Source organism: Diabrotica undecimpunctata, chromosome 10 (genome assembly GCF_040954645.1).
Source record: "Diabrotica undecimpunctata isolate CICGRU chromosome 10, icDiaUnde3, whole genome shotgun sequence".
Taxonomy (NCBI): domain Eukaryota; kingdom Metazoa; phylum Arthropoda; class Insecta; order Coleoptera; family Chrysomelidae; genus Diabrotica; species Diabrotica undecimpunctata.
In genome coordinates, this window is record NC_092812.1 from 5,491,900 (window position 1) to 5,512,873 (window position 20,974).

At 33.3% G+C, this 20,974-nt stretch overlaps 1 protein-coding gene across 1 annotated transcript; it reads left to right on the top strand.

Annotated features, from left to right (window-relative positions):
• Nucleotides 1-223: 223 nt before the first annotated feature.
• LOC140451597 (uncharacterized) lies at nt 224-8,902 on the top strand. The gene is made up of 2 exons (XM_072545445.1): nt 224-517; nt 8,732-8,902. Exons 1-2 carry the CDS (start codon nt 224-226, stop codon nt 8,900-8,902), a joined length of 465 nt encoding a protein of 154 aa, XP_072401546.1.
• Nucleotides 8,903-20,974: the final 12,072 nt, after the last annotated feature.

A 20,974-nucleotide genomic window follows, 5' to 3' on the forward strand; every position in this document is an offset into this window, starting at 1 on the left:
AAGCATCCATGACCATGTTTTTACACTCAAGCATGTAATACAAAATGCACGAAATATAAGCACGGAACTATACCAAGCCTTCATAGACCTCGAAAAAGCATTTGATAGAACCCCGCGAACCGAAATAGACAAAAGCCTAAGAAACAAGGAAGTAGACAGCAAACTCAGAAAAGCTATTATGAGCCTATACAAGAACACAAGAAAGAGAGTAAGAAGAGATAATATGGAATCAGAAGAGTTTAGAGTCAATGATAGCTTACGACAAGGAGGTGTGCTAGGCCTCATTATGTTCAATATTGTACTAGATGATGTAATGAAGGAAACTAGAGAAGAAACATCAAGAATATTTGTTGAACATAGAAACCTGGAAATGATACAGATAGCGGAGTGCGCATTTTCAGATGACCTCGTCATATTTGGAAGAAACGAGGACGCACTTAAGAGAAACCTACAGATATGGAGAAATAAACTCGAAAAACGTAACCTGAGAATTAATGAAAGTAAAACCAAGGTCATGGTATGTGGGAAAACAGACCAACATACAAACATTAAAATCAATAACTATACTTTAGAACAAGTCGAAACCTTTAAATACCTGGGAGTGCAACTAGAGAGTACGGGTACACAAGAAGCAGAGATAAACAATCGAATAGCAAACGCTTCCCGGATATACCACGCAATTAAGAGCACATTCCTATCGAAAAAAGAAGTATCCCAAAAAGCAAAGATAGCTATCTACAACACAGTTTTTGTACCTATCTTAACATTTGGATGTGAAAGCTGGACGCTCACCACCAGACTAAAAAATAAACTGCAAAGTATTTCAATGAAGTATCTAAGAAGAGTACTAGGGGTGACCAGAATGGACAGGATACGGAACGATAAAATAAGAGAACGCCTTAAAGTCCAATCAATAGAGAAGAAAATCGAAGAAGCCCAACTGAGATGGTACGGCCACATGGTAAGGATGGATAAAAAAGCCAAGTTAAACAAGTGTGGGAAGCGAGAAGAACCTCGAAAAGACCGAGGGGCAGACCCATGAAGACCTGGGATGATGAAATTGCCGCCATCCTAGACAGGAGAGGAGTCACCAAGGAGCAAGCGAAGAAATTGGCAAGCTTGTATATGAAACCTAAAAAGAGACTTTACACCCAACACCTTAGGGTAGAAGGGTTATTGATTATATATATATATATATATATATATATATATATATATATATATATATATATATATATATATATATATATATATATATATTGGAAGTGGAAGTTAATTTTCTGCGTCGGGCTGTTTCCTGGCACGCTTTGTCCCACCAAGGTTTTGGAATGTGATGTTTGTTGGTAATATTCGTGTATTGTGGTATTGCTGTATTGGCTGAGAAGTAGAAATTTTCAATTAGATCACCATACGTCCTGGGTTGATTTAGAGATGTAAAGAGTGATGAATACAAATTCCAATCTGCTTTGTTGAAATTCCAGATTTTGTGTAGTCTCTTGGTTTCTTTTCCCTTTGGGTGATAAATTGAAAAGATAATGGGTAGGTGGTTTGATCCATGGGGATCTTGTAAAACATTCCAATTCAGTAGCGCTATAATATCTTGAGTACATATTGTGAGATCTATTGCAGATGCTCGTGAATGTATGGTTAAAGGAACAAGAGTGGGTGAACCGTCATTTAAAAATACAAGGTTACACTGCTCGATAGCATCCAACAATGATTTTCCAGATGTGTCATCAACTTCACAGCCCCATGCGACATTGTGCGCGTTAAAGTCACCTCCCAAAATAAAGGGTTTTGGTATAATTTTAAAAAAGGATAGCCATTGCTGTGTTGTTGTTTTGTTTTTCGGTTCATTATATAGGGATACAAGATGAATGGTTTTATTTGTTGATGGTAGTTTAAAGGAAATACATGTGTAAGTAATAGGAATATTTATGTTAAATCTAATTTCTTGACATTTAATATTTGTTTTCAATAAAATAGCTGACCCACCATATCCATCTATACGATCTGTTCTAAAGCAATTAAAGTTTTTAAAGTTATAATACAAGCCAGGCTTAAACCATGTCTCCGATAATAAGGCAATATGAATTTGATTTTGATGGAGTAAAAATTCTAAATTTACTTTATTTGAGACTGCCGAACGACAGTTCCATTGCAAAACATTTAATTTTGAGTTTAGGTCTGCGAATTTGATAACACATCTGGATTTATATGTTTACTAATTAGTTGGATGATTTCTGATTTAGAAACATTTAAATTATTTGTTTGTTGTAGAGAATTAACAATTTTCATAACCAATTCTAAAATTACATTAATTATACTAGGATCTAGGACCTCTGACTGTCGATCTGTGATAATTGTTTTTTTGTATTGAGGGCTACTTAATATTCCTCCCGAAGTACTGGGAACATTAACCTGAGAAATAATCTCTTTTCTGATCTGTTCAGATGGATCAGGAGTATTTGGTCTTGGCCTTTTATTAGATTTATCTTTTAATTCGTTTGAGCTACTGTTATAAAGCAAATGGGAAGCAAATTGTTTTTTAGAGTTGACTTTTGGAATATTCTGAACAGAAGTAGAGGAAGAACTAGATTGTAAATAGGTAGAAGAAGTGGGTTGAACAAGTAAGTCAGATGGATGGCTCGTATTGCTTTTATTTAAAATATCTGCATAGGAAGTTTTGGGAACCTGTTTATTAGCATCAAAAAAGTTTATGTTGGAAAAACTCATAGCTTCCTTAATTAATTTTTGTCTCTTAAACTCTGGACACACTGATAAATTTGTTGTATAGTGATTTCCTTGGCAACTGAAACATTTTGGGATATAGTCATTTATTTGGCAATCTTTTGTATTATGTGACTCTTGGCATTTAGCACATCTTGGGCGACCTTTACACTGACTACCCAAATGCCCATATCTGAGGCAATGAAAACATATTAAAACTTTTTGTGTATAGTGTTCAACCTCTTTAATAACTTTATTTATTGAAATATAACGCGGCAATATCTGAGATTTAAAGGAAACAATACACGATTTTGTGGGAACGTAAATTATTTTTTTTTGAATCATTTTCAATTACTCCCTGTTTGCGTTTAATTCGCCGAACGTTTACAATTTCAAAGTTACAATGACTATCATATTGTTTAATTTTTGATTTTACATATTCTTCAGAAAATTCTGTATCAATATCTCTAATTATCCCTTGTCGGAATAGAATGAATTTAGGTATATACAATTCTAAGTTATTTGTAACAAATACTGATGAATTTTTTTGATTTATTAAATAATTTGCATTTTTGTAGTCTGTTAATTTAATCCTAATTCTATTACGACCTATAGAATCAATATTTGTAATTTTTGAGTCCAATTCAGGAAACGCAGAAAGAATAATGTCACCAACTCTTAAAGCATTTAACTTACCGGTGAAAGATTCCGAGCAATTTTCTACGTAAACATGATATGGTCCGGTATCTTTATTTGTATATAAATAAACCTGTCTATTATTTACCTTCTCATTAACGTTAGAAACATTATCGTTTTTTCCCAAAGAATTAGACATTAAATTTGTACTTACATTCTGGTTCTCTTGTTTTTGTGAAATTGTTTCCATATTTGTAAATTCCATCATACCAACCTGATTTTCATCTTTATCATAAGGGGGAGGGTCAGGGGGCTTGCTGCCCCCATTTAATTTACTCATCTTTATGAAAAAACACCTATAGTTTCACCAAAATTAATTGTTTATCGCAAAAACAAATAGGAAAAAAGTTTTGTTATCGATACTATTAACGCCGATAATTTACACACGTCCGATCGATTTGAATTCTACCGAACAACTGAATGCCAATTTGTTTTGAGTTTAAATAACCGTTGATTCCGAGTGTGTACTTGAACGAGGTAACATCGTATCAGTGTTTTGCTCCGAGTTTTAGTGCTTTTGTGAGACCTAACGACTAATTTTAAATACTAGTAAGACCAAACTTTACTGTATGTATTGATATAATAATTCTAAAATTAAAAAAGTCTATAGCACTTCACATAAACAAAAATCTTATTTATTTAGATGTATAATTAACATCATTTTACAAATTTTTTGTCTTCTCCCCTTTCTCTATATTTTATTATATCGCGAATGTATATAAATCGATTTTAGATAGCAATATTTACTGCATATTACTGATTACCTTTTCTGTTTATAATCTAATCTTGTACCCTAAAATAAATTCAAAGTAATCTTTTTTGATTTTTAATAAGAATTTTTTCAGCAGCTAGTGCTTGGATTCTCATAAAATCTAAATTAGCATATTGAAAGGGTGCAGGATACAAGCGAAACATTTAATTCCAAAACGTGCCTTCCTAAAAAATACACATATCTAAGTATATAACGTGAGGAAAGAGAGCGATCAAGACATTCTGAACTAAATTGGAAGGGGAAAAACCGTTATCAGAAAATTGCATCTGATATTAGGGAACAGCAAAATAAGTAGATACAAAATAAAGCATGTAACGCGTTTATAGAAACACAATTATATAATCAGGAGATTTCTTCTGCATTGGAGAAGATCAATTTTTGAGTCATGAAGTATATTTTGTGTTTCAAATTGTGATTTGGAGATTTAACGAATACGTTGTAGATATTGATTTTTTTTAAATATATATATATATATATTTATATATATATATATATATATATATATATATATATATATATATATATATATATATATATATAAATATATATATATACAGTGTGTAAATTTTAAAACTTACAATGGGCTATATCTCACGAAAAAAAGTTAACATCGAAAAACGCTTGAAACCGTTTCTAGGATAGTAAGCTTAAACTAAAATGACATGAACGAAAACTCACCTCCATCAACCCCCTAGGCCCAACCCACCACAACCAAAATAGTTTAAATTACAAACCCCTACTAGTGATACATCACTGCTATCCAATGGTATAAATATTAATTATACAGGCTGAAGCAATATTTGTAAAAGTTTGGCTTAAATGGAAAATTTAAAGCGGTTTTTGTTGAACTACAAATTTGTTAAAAAATGTCAATTAAGTAAATGTTCAAAGTGGGTTCCGTTGTTTTGTAAACAATAATACAGCCTATTTTCAAATTCTGCACGAAATTTGTCAAACGTTGTTCTAGTAATAGCGCGACATGCTTGTGTAGTTATTTCTCGCAATTCCCCAAGTAACGCAGGTTGAGTTTTATAAACAACTGACTTAAGGTAACTCCATAGAAAAAAGTCAGGTGGCGGTAAGTCTGGTAATCTCGGTTGCCACTCCTCTCCTTTCAATCCATTTGTTCGGACAATTCGTATTCAACCAGTGCCTAAGTGGAGCTGCATGGTGAGGAGTAGAGTAGAGTATTTATTTAACTACATAACGGATACAAATATTGTTTGTAGCAAGTCAAAAAAATACATAGAATTAAAAAAGGAATATAAAACGTAACTTTAATAAACACAACCAAGAACACATATTAAACAAAAAAACATTTATGGCAAAGTTACGGTAAGCAGTTCAGTGGATATTCTGCAATGAGACATATATTCTTCTTAGCAGCAAAAACATTCTTTTAGAAGATATTTTTTATAACTTTATCGAAACTATTACAGCTTAGTTGTCAAATACTTTTTGATAAAATATTGTAATAGTTATAATTAAGACAATTTTTTTCTGAAAGACTTAATCTACAGCGATTTGTTCGTAGGTAGTGACAGTTTCGCGTGTTGTTAACAGGGACATCAGACTGCTTAATTAAATGGGCACATTTTCTGTGAATTTGCATTAGAACTGGAAATATCAACAGAGTAGGTAGCGAACATAATTTTTAATTTAATAAAGAAAGGTCGACAGTGTTCTAAATGACTAATCTCCGCTAAAATCTTGAGAGCTTTCTTTTGCATTCTAAAAATTTGAAGTGCAGTTATTGAATTGCTCCATATAATTACACCAGAGTTTTGGTGAGAGTAGAATAAAGAAACATACGTCATTTTTAATGTTTGAAAGTTGACAAACCTTGCTAATTGACGAATAAGAAATAATGAACTTGATAGCTTTCTCTTAAGTTGTAAGATATGAGCGGACCAGTTGAATCGATTATCTATGGTGATTCCTAATAGTTTAACAGTCTCTTTGTTATCTAGATCATTGTGTAAATTACTTGCAGATATAACCAAATTTTGCGTTTTATCAGAGTAAGTTTTAGTTTGTTTGCAGCAAACCATGAGCTAGATTTAGTAAAAACTTCCTCATGAGACATTTTTAAACCATCATTATTTTTTCCTGATGTAACGTATGTGGTATCATCTGCGAATTGTATGGTTCTGTACGGAGATATGAATTTAGGCAAATCGTTGACATAAATCATAAACAAAAGAGGTCCTAAGACCAAACCTTGTGGGATTTCATGTTTTACGGGTAGAAAATCGGAGAGATAACCTTTAGACACTACCGCCTGGTATCGGCCGCCTGGTATAGATAAGAAGTTATAAGCTTAATAGAGATACCTCTGATTCCATAGTAATTTAATTTGTTGAGCAAAATGTCGTGTAAAACGCAATCAAAAGCCTTCGATAAGTCGCAAAGAGAAATTGCTATGCGATTACCGTGTTCAAGCTCCTTAATCACCTCGCTCACAACATTAAATACCGCGTTCGTAGTAGAACGAGCACTTCTGAATCCATATTGTGAGTTGCTAAAGTAATTATTTGACTCAAAATATAAATAAAATTATTATTTGATAACCTTTTCAGTCACTTTCAAAAAAGTACATAGTAATAATTCTTATGGGTCTGCAATTGTCAGTTCGTGAGAAATCACCTTTTTTGTAGATTGGTAGTACTTTTGAGTATTTAAGTTCTTCTGAAAATACTCCAGTTGATAAAATTAAATTAATAAGATGAGTAAAAGGTGTTTAAACTATTTGGTAAGTTTCTTTTAAAATTTTGCTATTAATTTCGTGAATGTCCTTACAGTTAGAATTGCTAAGAAACTTTATTTGAGAGATCTCTTCTTCCACAACGGGACGAAAAACAATGACTTTCTCAGAGAAGGATAATTTCTATTATTGAAGAGGACATCGACAATAGTGGGAAGAGACGTAATTATATTCTCTGCAATTGTAGTAAAGAATTTTGGAGGTAGATCAGATTGTACCGAACTGGATCTTATGTTGTTCCTTTCGAAATTTACTATTTTCCAGCAGTCTCTAGGTTTCTTATTGGAATTAGCAATAAAATTACAGTAAGCTGACTTTTAGTTATTTATAATTGCCGATTATATTCAAATTAGTATAGTGCTTCTAAAATTCAGATGTACATATTTCGCCTTATATAAGACTCATCAGAGCTCATCAATAGGAAGCCCCAAACGTGGAACCAAATGTTTTCCGTCAAGGAAGTAATCATACAATAAAGCATAAAGCTAAAAATAAAGCAAAAAGTAAGAATCCAAAGATTTTTACTACATGTTCGTAACGAAAATTCAGACTCTCACTCAAATCTGTGCCTTCTAAAATATTCAAAACAAACAATGAAATAAATTGACCTGGGGAATCTACAATCGTATTCCACATCATATCGTTTCATCTTAGTAAGAAACTTTGATGAACTGGCTGCTAATACTCAAATACGAGTAAATAAAGATATAAAAATACCAGGTAAGATTTTATTTCACATATAGTGTTTCTACAATTCGCTTATACATAATTTGTCCTATTTAGGACACATCAGAACGCCAAATCTTTTCCGCTAAAGGAAGTGATAATAAAATAACTTTCTAAGGAGGATACAGCGACATTAGCTAAAAATAAAGCAAAAAATTTAACTCTGAAGAAGATATCTACTACATGTTTGTAACCAAAATTCAGATTCTTATTTAAATCTGTGCCTTTTGGTTTCGAGCATGTAGTAAAAATCTTTAAATTTTTACTTTTTGCTTGATAAATTTACATTTAACTTATTTCGACATACAACATTCTGATAGTTATTTAATTAGTTGACATTTATCACAATACCAAAGAAACATCGTGCAAATACATGCAGTGATTATCGGACAATAAGTCTGATGAGTCACGTTTTGAAGATCTTCCTGCGAGTAATACATAGCAGAATGTACAAAATATTAGAGGAGAGAATTAGCAATACTCAATTCGAATTTAGGAGTGACTTGGGTACGAAAGAAGCCATGTTCAGTATCCAAGTTTTGATCCAGAGATAGAGGATATAAAACAAAATGTTTACATTTGTGCAGTCGATTATGAAAAAGCTTTTTACAAGGCTCAACATACCAAAATGCTAGAAATATTAAAAACAGCTGGATTAGACGATAAAGATTTACAAATAATTACAAATCTATATTGGCATTAAGTGGCAAAAATAAAAGTTGAACAAGAACTGTCACATAAAATAAATATAAAAGAGGAGTGAGACAAGGCTGTATACTATCGCCTTTGCTCTTTAATTTGAGAAGAAATATTTAAGGAAGCCCTAATGGAGACAACAGCAGGTATTATTGTTAATGGTGTAACCATAAATAATATTAGATATGCCGACGATACCTTAGTTCTGGGTAATTCTGCAAAAAAGAAAATGAATAAGACTTCAAAATCAAATTAACTAAATAAAACAAACATGCGATTAGTATGGATTAAAACTCAACTCTAAGAAAACTAAATATGGGATAGTTAGTAAACAAAACTATATGCAGGATAACGGTATAAAAGTCGGAAACGCCGTACTGGACAGAGTAAAGAAACTGGTGTTTCTCGGCAGTAATATTAATGTTAGCTGGGATCCAGCCATAGAAATTAAAAGCCGTATAGAACAAACCCGAGCCACTTTTGTAAAAATGAGGAACGTATTTGTAGCCACGATCTAACATTCAACTTTGCGTTAGAATGAGATACTGCTATATTTTTCCAGTGCTACTGTGTGGAGTGGAAGCATGGACCCTAAGTGATGCGATGTTTAAACGTTTGGAAGCCATTTAGATGTAGTTATGTAGACGAATACTACGAATAAGCTGGGTCGACAGGGTTAGAAATGAGGAGGTCCTTAGACGCCAGAATCAAACAACACAACTGGTCGATATAACAAAAAGACCTAAGCTGGAATACTTCGGTCACATTATGCAAAATATGAATTTTTACATCTGATCATTTAGGGAAAGATTCAAGGTAAACGTGGTCCTGGTAAAAGAAGAATGGCGTCATGACTGAAAAATCTGAGACAACGGTACAAAAAATCGACTACATCATTATTTAAAGCTGCTGTAAATAAAGTCACGATGGCGAATATGGTAGCCAACATGATATCCAACGATCGATAACGGTCATGGAACTAGAAGAAAAAGAAGTTATTTAATACAGTTAAGTAACTTGTTTACAACCACCACAGAAACGATCCAAGAACGAGGAAACTTCACATGCGCTGCAGTTTGGGTGAGCGCTGGCTGGTGTTTCAACACAGCCATTCTGTGAGTTGAGCTCCTGTTGTTGTTTGGCTTCCTTGTGGTTGTTTTTGTTGCTATGCTGTAGTTGGTTGTATGACAAGAACCTATTTGCTCCACACCCTACCCCGACGTTCGTCACCAATGCTATCACGTCCAACGCCGGCTTCAGACGTGTACTGGCAATCTTCAGGCAGCGACTGGTTATATAAATTATCATGTATTAGATACGAACACCCATTGTTTGCACGTGACCCGTATTTGCACTGGAGAAGAACCGATAAAAGTTCTCTCAGATAATAATTATTATTATAAATTACAGAGAGTACGTAGTCATCCACAACATCCGACAATTCAAATAGGTAAAAAGAAATAAAAATAAGACTTTCTCACAATCGTTTTATTCTACTACCAATGACTGGTTTTACATACTATAATTTGCTATGCATCTTCAGGTCAATGGTACATGGTATACCAAATCCTAAAAATATAATAACCTGTATTAGGGTACTGTCTGGTACAAAATATACAGGAATTATGCCAGTAATACATGTGTGTCATTATTAAATATGACTTTAAAATTGATTAAATAAAACAAAACAAAACTTAGGTGAAAAAACAATTTAGTAAAATTTAAATTAAATAAATAAATAACTAATAAATATTACTAACATGCCTATACAAGGATTATTATTTAATTTGTCAGAAAACATAGTTAAAATCTGTTATGGTTAAGTGGTGACAGGTGATCATCGGTTTTACTGCAATTATTTAACGCATATAGGGAAAGTTCTTAAGGTTAAAAGATATTAAAAACTGCACTGGGAATAGAATAGAATAGAAAAATATGCTTTATTGTCATTAAAAATTGTACAATGTTATAATAGCTTACAAAAAGTAAAAAAAAATAATAATACCAATAACAATTAAAATTTACTAAAATTACATAAATCATCAATATATCAGAATAAAACAATGAAATATACAATCCATTGCAAAATTTCACTAAATTGCAAATTGCATAATAAAACCGTACGAACTAGTTTACGAATAAGTTTAAGCTGCATGTGATACCCAAATATATAAAAATACGTTGTTGCTTGTACCTAAACGTACTGCAATTTTTTACTTATTCGTTAAGAAACTCTTCCACTGAATAATAAGGTCTATCAGATAGATAGGCTTTTGTCAATTTACGGAACTTTAGGAAGAAGTTGTAGATATAAGTTGCAACGGGAGATGGTTGTATCAATTTTTTGCCGAATATAATATAGATTTCTTAGTGGATCAACTCAGTCGATGGGATCGAAAAGTACACATCTAAACTTGTATTTCTGGTGAAGCAGTCATGATTAGGTCTTGCTGGAAAAACATGTATGTGTTTACGAATTAAGGAAACAATTTCTAGAATATATAGAGAGGGAAGTAAAATCCCGTGATTTTTGAAGTAACTTTTTGTAATTTAAACATAACATCAGATTGGGCTGCTGTACTAGATCCCCAAAATAAAGGCTATATCGAAGATAAGACTTGAACAAAGAAAAGTATGTTATTTTGGAAGATGCTAAATTCATTTCCTTCGAAACAGAACTTATTGCATACCAGGCTGAGGCTAGTTTCTTACTTAACAAATCCATATAAAGGGACCATTTAAGGTTGCTGTCTATAAAAATATCAAGAAATTTTACAGAATCAACGATACTGATCTGGCTGTTATTAAGAAGCAAGGGTTGAAGAGCTCCCTTAATAGCATACTGCTACTGTCTTATCCACGGTAAAAGAGAGTAAATTAGAGTCGGACCAGGTTTTTATTTTAAGTAGATCAGAAATTATAATTGCATGAAGAGTTGCGATATTAGAATTTCTTCCACGTAATAATGGTATCATCAGCAAAAAGAAAAATTTTTCCATCAATTTTTAAGTTAGTGATGTCATTTATAAAGATAAGGAAAAGTAGAGGACCCAATACTGAACCTTGTGGTACTCCACATACAATGCTTTTGTGACTAGAGTCAGTATCATTTGTTTTTACTAGTTGTTTTTTATTCCTCAAGTAAGATTGGAACCAATTCAAAGAAATACGTCGAATTCCGTAGAAATTTAATTTTTTTTTTATCAAAATGTGATTAACACAATCAAAAGATTTGACATAGTCATAAAAAACAGTGGCAGTATAAAGATTATTGTTTAGTGCTTTATAGACCTCATGCACCTAGTACAGAAACATAGCATCGCTGGTACATTTATTAGATAAAAAGCCGAATTTACTTTGTGATAAAATGTAGTTTTTAACTAGAAAGGACTTAAATCGGGCTTTTATAAGTATCTCAATCATTTTGGATAGGACCTGTAGTAAGGCAATAGGTGTATAGTTGCAGACATTAGATTTATCACCACCCTTGTAGAATGTAGAATGTAGAAAATGGGGCGGCCAATAGAGCCTGATATACTGCGACCTTTGCAGATCTATTGTGTTTCCCCCTTATTTTAAAGCACTTCATCTAGCTTGGTCCTCTTAATGAGACTCAACAGCCTTGATAGTGGCCTTTTCATGTAGCCTGGTGCTTCCGGTTTTTCCTCTCCGAGTTCTAGAAACCGCATTCGTGCGAGACCTTCGCAATGGCACAGAACGTGTAGAGCGGTTTCCTCTTCTTCCAGACAGAAACGACAGGTGTCCTCTTCTGTCAGGCCTATGAGACTCAAGTGTCTATTGAGTCTACAGTGCCCAGTGAGCAGACCCACTATCATTCTGACAGTCCTGCGTCTGTGCGAAAGTAAGTCTGCTGTAAATTTAGCCGAATGTCCTTTGATGAACTGTTTGGCCTGCCTCTGTCCTGGTGAGTTGTTCCACCACTCAAGAGACTTCTGTTGCACCCATTTGTGTATGACTGCCCTTTTTATCGTATTTGCGATTCCAAAGAAGGGTTCCGGACCAACCAGTGGCGTAGATGCGCCTTCTCGGGCCAATTCATCGGCCTTCTCGTTGCCACGATGACCCTTATGTCCCGGCACCCAGGCAAGTGTCAACCTGTTTTGACTTCCCACCTGAGAGAGGACATCCAAACAGTTCCATACCAGCCATGAATCGACCTGTACCGAACTGAGAGCCTTTAGAGCCGCTTGACTATCCGAATAGATAACGATGGAGTCGTTATCTACATTTCGGCCGATTAGTTCCATCACCACCCTTATGAAGAGGAATAATAATTGTTGTCTTTGAGCACTCTGAAAATATACTTTTTTCAAGGGAATCGTTAATTAGTGAGACCAGGATTTCCAACACATTATTTGGGAGATATAAGAAAATTTTTATGAATATTCCATCAGTACTATAGGAAGATTTGCTTTTGATACTACTGATTGTTTGGATCAGTTCAGATTTATCAATTGTTCTAATAACGAATGAATTCGAGACCTTTTTTAAATTGGGGAGATATTAAATAGGATCTTGTTGTGGTAAAATACACTTGAGTGCAAACTAATTGACTCAAAATCATTTTGCGAAAGTACGTCTCCTGTTTCAATCTAAAAAGTGCTAAATTAAAAATATTTAGTGTACAATGATTCACCTCATTATTGAGTTCTAAAAAAATTTTGTTTTTTGGAGAATTGGATGACACATTACAAATAAATAATGCACCACGTAGAAAGGGGGTCAGAATTTGACTCATTGAAATCGACACGCACCCACTTAAAACGTTTGTTTAACATCGTACGCATCAATTTCCATAGCAACCCACTAATACGTCAGTCACTTAAGTTCGCAACTACATTACAAATGGATACCACATCCGCCAACGCAACTCAAGCAGTAGCATTATTGAGAGAAGGTATAAGCCAAAAAGCCGTAGCAAATCGACTAAATTTAAGCCAATCTACTGTGTTTGAAGTGTATCATCGGTACCAAGATACTACTGATTATATCCGTTGACAAGGAGGAGGCCATAAACGAATAACGACGGAGAGACATGATCGATTTCTTGTATCGAAATCATTGAGAAATCGACATTTGAGTGATGTTAAACTCAAAAAAGAGCTTAGAGAGGTCCGAGGTGTGGTTACCAGCGTTTGGACAGTCAGAAGGAGACTAAAGGCAGCCAACCTGACAACAAAAAGGGCAGCTACGGGCCCGAAGCTAACTGCAGCCCAGAAGGAAAGGCGATTAGAATTGGCTCACGACCATCTGGATTGGGACGACTATCAATGGAGTCAGGTATTATTTTCCGATGAAAGTAGGACCTGCCTACATGGCAACGACAAGAGACGTCGAGTCTATGGAAGGCCAGGAGAGCGATTTGCTCAATTTTGTATACGAGAAATTGTGTCATGTAGGCGATTCTTGTATGTTTTGGGCAGGCAGTTCTATGGATGGGAAAACCGAGTTGATTTTCGTAGCTGGTGGAGGACGTGGAGGAGGTTTAACGGTGGATCGTAACATCAGAGATATTTTGGAAAAACATGTGGTTTTATACGCGGGATTTATTAGTGATGCCTTTATTTTGATGCACGATGCCATATCAGCTATCTATCACCACCTATCTATCTGAGATCCGTATACCTACATTAAATTGGCCTGCTTTAAGTTCGGACATAAATCCAATAGAGCATGTTCGGGATGAGCTTAAACGAAGGGTCCGGGACAGAAATCATGCACCAAAGAGCATAATAGAATTGAGAGTACGCTTAATAATGAATGGAAAGCAATGCCTCAAGAATTTATAAGAAAAGTCATCCGATCCATGCGAAATCGATTGGAAAGTGTAATTAGAAGTAGGGATGGTAATATCAAATACTGAATAATTAGGAAATTCATTTTGTAATTAATCATTTCTCTGTTCATAACGTCTTTATTGCATTAGTTTCAATGATGAATATTTAGGAAACTCTGTTTATATTGCATATTGTTTTTATAATGCGTTTTCCAAATAATGCAATAGCAGTTTTTGTAAGTTCAATAATAAAGTTATTGTTTGCACATTACATTTTTTTATTTTTATACTTCTTACATTGAAACAGAAGGTGTAATCTCAAATCTCGCTTTTGAGTCGATTATTTTGCACTCAAGTGTAGTTAATGTTATTTTTCACTTACATTAATAAAGTATTTATTTAGATTTTTAGGGTTTGGAAGAGAAAATGTTTGAGCTGTGTTAGTTTTATTTGGAAGATCGGTTATTATGCACCAAGTTTCCTTTGCAACATTACTAGAGCTTCCCACACGATTCTCATAGTACATGTTTAGCTGTTTTGATTAGTTTTAGATAGGCTCCTCTGTACTTGGAGATATATTCAGTGACAAAGACATTGGTAGTAAATTTCTTGATGTGCAGTAGTGAACGCATATTCTTGGCTGATATGCGGATACCTTTGGTAGTCCAGGGTTTGTGATGTTTTGACTTAATTGTAATTAAAGGAAATGCCTTCTTGGAAATACAGACAAGCTTATCTAAAAATCACTGAAATTATAGTCCACGTCCACAGAGAGAAAGTGCCACCCAGAAGTCAAGCACAAATTTTGGAATTTACGAAAGTTCTAAGCGGAAAAACTCCTACGTAAACGTTGGGTTTTCGAGGATTATTTGTTAAGAGTGTTAAACTTGGTATATACTGTGTCATGGTCAGAGAGTCCTGCATTAATAATTGTAGAACGTACATCAGGGGGTGAGAAATCTAAGACAATATAATCAATTATAGTAGATGTTGTTTTAGTAATTCTTGTAGGGAATTACCGTGCATTGTGAAACCATTAGATTTGAATATATTGACCAAGGATAATTGGGTAGCACAAGCAACAGCGTAATTTATATTCAAGTCACCGCATATATTATTTCTGCTTTTATTAAGCAGGTCGTCTAACAAAAGGTTCTGAAAAAATAGTCCCGTGAAGGAGTCAGGTGATCTATAAATGAAAACAATGTATACATCAAGATTCTTGTTATAAACCAATGAAAACACAAAAAAGGATTCATTTAACAGAAAGTCATATTTTGTAAAAAAGAAATCATTATTTGTAGAAAGAATTAGGGTGCCACCATGAGCTGAACTTGGACGATCGAATCTAGCAATTGTGGTATATTTTTCTACAAAAAAAGGCTCGTTAACTTCAAGCCATTGTTCGGTAACCGCAACTATCGGGGGAAATCCTAATTCCTCTAGAAACAAAAATAGTCCATCTGTTTTATATCTTATACAACGAATATTAATCAGAATCATGCCAAATGTTTTATGGAATGTAGGTATTGTGTAAATTGTTTGTTGAAATTAAATGTGATGTGTTATATTATTTTAAAGTCATTTATATTTATTCAAAAGGTATATTTTGCAAACGTGTGTTAATTTATTGAAATTATTTATTTATTTACTAGAATAATTCCTGTATTTTCTATACCAGCATTTAGTTAACCACTTACGGTTGACCTGAAGATGCATAGCAAATTATAGTATGCAAAACCGGTAGTTGGCGGTAGAATAAAGTGATTGTGAGTAAGTCTTATCCTTATTTCCTTTTACCTATTTGAAATGGAATCACACAGGCAAGATAGTCAAGATCCGAAAATTCCTTTAAAAATAAAAAAGAAACTACCTTTCTACACCACACAGAAAAAAAACTAGACTAGATTTTAAAACCCAACAAATTATTTGTTAGGTTGTCAGATAATTTTTAACTTTTTTACAAACAAAGTTTAAGCTTTTAATAGAAGTTGTTCCATCCCATCATAATTTACTTCATGTTGTTTGTCGATTTTACTTTATTATTTTAGATTGACATCGGTAATTCTTAAAGTTTGAGTAAATAAGCTTCCAGAAATCTATTAAAAGATTAAAATGTTTATCAGTTTTACATATTTCTGGGGAAAATTTGTAGATAATAATCCCTGTCTTTAGAAATTCGGCAGTTTTAACATTTACAGTTAATCGAATCAAGCGGTTCATTGTTTTCGTGCCAGCTATGTATTTATGTATTTCTGAGAAGGACAATTCGTGCTTTCCCATAAAATTTTATAGTTTTTAGAAACGCCCTCCCCTCCACTAGGGGCTTCTGTTAGACGTTTTGTAATATATTTTTAGGAGTATCATTCAAAAATCAGTTCTGTACATACGTTTAGCTTAGTCAATAAAAGCTCTATCAATTTTTTATTATTTAAAATGTACATCTGAACATTGGTATAGTGTTATAGCCAAGCATTTTCTCGTATAAACGAATCAAAACAAAACTATCCCATTCAGTCTGCTTTCTGCGATATTTTGGCAGTACGAGTGATAATGTTTTAAATCCAAATGGATGTATAAAAAGTGTTTTCCATGCAGTAGTTTAGGACTAATCTTATTTAACTTTGAAATATGTAACAGATATACATATTTTTTGTATGTTAAAGCATACGCGATATTTTTTATTGTCAGTTGTTGTGTTCATAACATGTCAAGCACATTCAAGCCGACTTTACATCTCTGGTATCCGACCAACTCATGTATACAGAATATGTTTGACAAACCAGTTTAAATACTCTTTTGTTGACTAGTGATTTACAGTTACATTTATATCTGTGTACACTAGGTACACATCTGCACACAAAATTTATATTTGCGTATCGTATCAGTTTTAGGTTACTGGTTAAATTTACTTTTTGTATCATAACTAACGAGCAGAATTAATTAATAATTGTTTTGAATAATAATATTCCAATATTTCTACCAATTGACGTTCTTATTTTAAGCTCATAGCAATACGTGAAATGCGTAACTTGATTATATATAACTGGAACACAAACATTCGTGGTTATCGTGCTATCCTGGTCATATTATTTAATATTATACATCAAGTAATTCGATTAAAATTATAAATAACAATATGGGTTAACAATTTATGTTCTAAAACTATTTAATATATACATGAAGAGCTTAATGTGAAACAATGACAAGCCTCAAAAAGGCAAAAGTGAGATATTTGACTTTGAATGTTAAAAATAATATTATAAAATCCAGTAAAAACTTTTGTTGTTTTAATTTAGATATGTGGATGCATGTTGCGCTATGGAACTATATTTATAACAATATTAATAAAATTACTCCAAAGTTGAGATAAAAACAGTCTTTATTAAAAAAAAAATGTGGCTTATTACATTATTACATTAATGATAAGTACCCAAAATCTTATTTAATCAACCAACTCGACGACCTCATCAGCAACATCAGGGCTGAAATCCTCTTGTACACTCTTGTAGAATGGATGATACACTGAAGGTATGTAGGGTAATAATGATCTTACATTTTCGAGTTTCTTTTTTTGCAATCCGAATGGGCTCAATATACTTCTGTTTTAAAGCAGATACAGTAAGCACATTAGGACGTTCCTTCTTGACAACACTAACGGGGTTGTAGGTACCTACCATTTACAGAATGTTTAACGTAAAATGCTTGTCTCTTGAACAAAAAGGAAAAAACATTGGAAAAATCCAAAGATTGCTGGTCATCAGTGCGAGTACTCTTTTTAATGTTCTCTAAGAGTGGTTGTACATTGAGGAAATCTTCCTGCTTCATAACAGTTAAGTTGAAAGGCTTCTTTTTATTAGATTCTTTTATAATTTTTTGCCATTCCTCAGGAGAGTACACAAGCAAAGCATACTTTCTATGTCTTTTTCTATAAGAGCAAAATCCCTGTCGGAGGGAAGGTGAGTGTGTCCGCTGACTAAAAAATGGTGTGTTATAGACATAAACTTTTGTTCCTTCACTAGCTGGAACCATAAAGACATTAAAAGCCAGTTTTTGTTTTGCCCGGGACAATTATCCGTGAAAAAAACGAGATGCTCTACTTCATCTATCTTTGAGCTTAGAAATTTTATGAGTATTGATGCAATTTCATCACTTCCTCTTTTTGCAATGTTTTCCGTCCAGACAAACATATGACCAGCGTCTTCCGTACAATCATGGATTCCTAGATTATACATCCAGATTTTCCTGCAATAAAATGCAGGACCAGTGGTTAATTTGGGAATCGGTAACGCTTGCTGCAAGTCAAACGATATAACACATGTCCTGTTATCAATTTTGGACTGAGCTGTTTCGCTCTTCAGTAGTTGTTGCATTGCCTGAGCCTTACATTTGTGCAAGTTAAGTCTTGTTGTTATTTCGCTATAATCATTTTTTTCTGATTTTGCTGACTCTATTTGGATATTAATTTTGTCGCATGTCTTGCAAGTATTTGATTTTGGCAGCTTCAATGTTATTTACTCTGCCCTTAGAAGCTTGAAGTCCGTGGATATTTAAAAATTCTGTTTTACAGACACGTGTAGTTTCACCATTAACATTAATGGAGTAGACTGCATTGCTCTTTCTATGCGATTCTTGATGTTTTTTCTTCTTTCGGTAGGACCTTTTCTTCTTAACAATATCTATACATCCGAATAAGTAGCTATTTTGTAACTTCCATGAACCGAGGTTCCAGAATTCGTTAAAAATATTGCTGTCGTGGCCCTGAAGCTTTTACCAGGAACATCGCTGGTATTAACCGTAAAGAGCAGAGGTCCAATGTCAGAACCCTAAGGCACTTCACTTTCCACTAACCTGTCCTGTGAGAAAGATTCGCCAACTCTAATTTTGTAATATCGATCTGTCAGGAAATCATCTATCCAACGAAGTAAAGTACCGCGAACTCCGAAATGGTCTAGCTTATGTAGAAGTCTGTGCTTATTTACACGGTCTGTGCTTTAGAGAAATCTAGATAAATAATCTCGACCGGCTACGAACTATTAATGGATGACGTCCAGTCGTAAACACAATGTAGGAGATTGGTTAGAGTAGAGCGACCAGAGACAAATCCATGTTGTGTTGGAATAACATGTTCCTGAAGAAGGAATTTGGTCATCTCCTCGGAAATCATGGCTTCCATAACTTTGGCAACTACTGGCAGCAAGCTAATCGGACGATAATTGTTGGGGTCGAGTTTATTACTTTTTTTAAAAATAGGGGTAATAGAAGCTAATTTACAACTAGGGGGTAAGGAGTTCTGGATGAAAAAAGTTTGCATAATTAACGTTAAGGGTATTGCAAGCGTGTCTGTGCACCTTTTTAACAGTTTTGGTGTTAAACCATCTAAACCAGGTCAAGCGGGTGTGCGAAGTTTAATTAAGTGTTGTTTGACATGATCCACTGTGAATTCAACTTGCTGTAAGGATGCGCCGACACAATTACAGTTAATAGCTTTAGTATAAACCTGTGAAAAGCTTTTAAGTATTCTTAAGACCAAAAACATAGATAGTAGAGATCTACAAATTATATCGAATCTGTATCAAAATCAGAAAGCTAGAATAAAGTCGAAGAAGAACTGACAGAGGAAGTAAGTATACTTAGAGGAGTTCGACAAGGGTGCATACTTGCACCACTCTTATTTAACGTCTACAGTGAAATGATATTTCAAGAAGCTTTATTGGATATTGTGGAAGGTATTTTGGTCAACGGAAATAGCATTAATAATATTAGATATGCGGACGATACGGTCATATTTGCAAGTAACATGGAAGATCTACAGTACATAATACAACATGTATACAATGCATGTGAAAGGTACGGACTGCAAATGAATCTCAAGAAAACGAAATCAATGATATTCTCAAAAAAACCACAAGATGAAGATAACCTGATCATCAATAATACAACGATCGAAAGAGTAACAACATATAAATATTTAGGAACATGGCTAACCGAAGATGGAGATCAAACAAAATAAATAAGAACTAGAATAGAAATGGCAAGAAACACGTTTATAAAATTTATTAGTTATTTATATTTTATTGTTTATACATTGTAATCGTATAATGTCCATTTACTTAAGCGTCTTTACAATTTTAATATCAATGACTGCTACATATCTTTTTAAGGTAACACATGTAACAACTTTTCCATGCTTGCGTGGTTTTTTCATATTGTTCTTTTTAGATGAACTGATGATGCTTTCTGATTAAGAAAGCGAAACGTCTTCAATAAATAGATGAAGTAGCCATCATCTTTGTCTTTTTTCTCCACCTTTTGACCGAAAAAACCCACCACTCTTCTGAGTGATCCTTAATTTATATATATATATATATATATATATATATATATATATATATATATATATATATATATATATATATATATATATATATATATATATATATATATATATATATATATATATATATATATATATATATATATATATATATATATATATATATATATATATATATATATATATATATATATATATACTACTCTACTCAAATGGAGGGTAAGAAACAAGAACAAAAAAACAAAATTTTTATGCAATTCGGTGGTGACACTAAAAATTATACAGTTGCGCCGTATTCACGTTCATTTTTTACTGGAGTAAAATGAGAAACAAGCAAATTATAATAAACTAAAAATTATACCAGTTTCGACTACTACAGTTCCAAGTTTTTTCTTTCTTTTATTGACGTACTTACACATTTTTTGTCAACAAAATAGATTTTGAAACATATTCTAT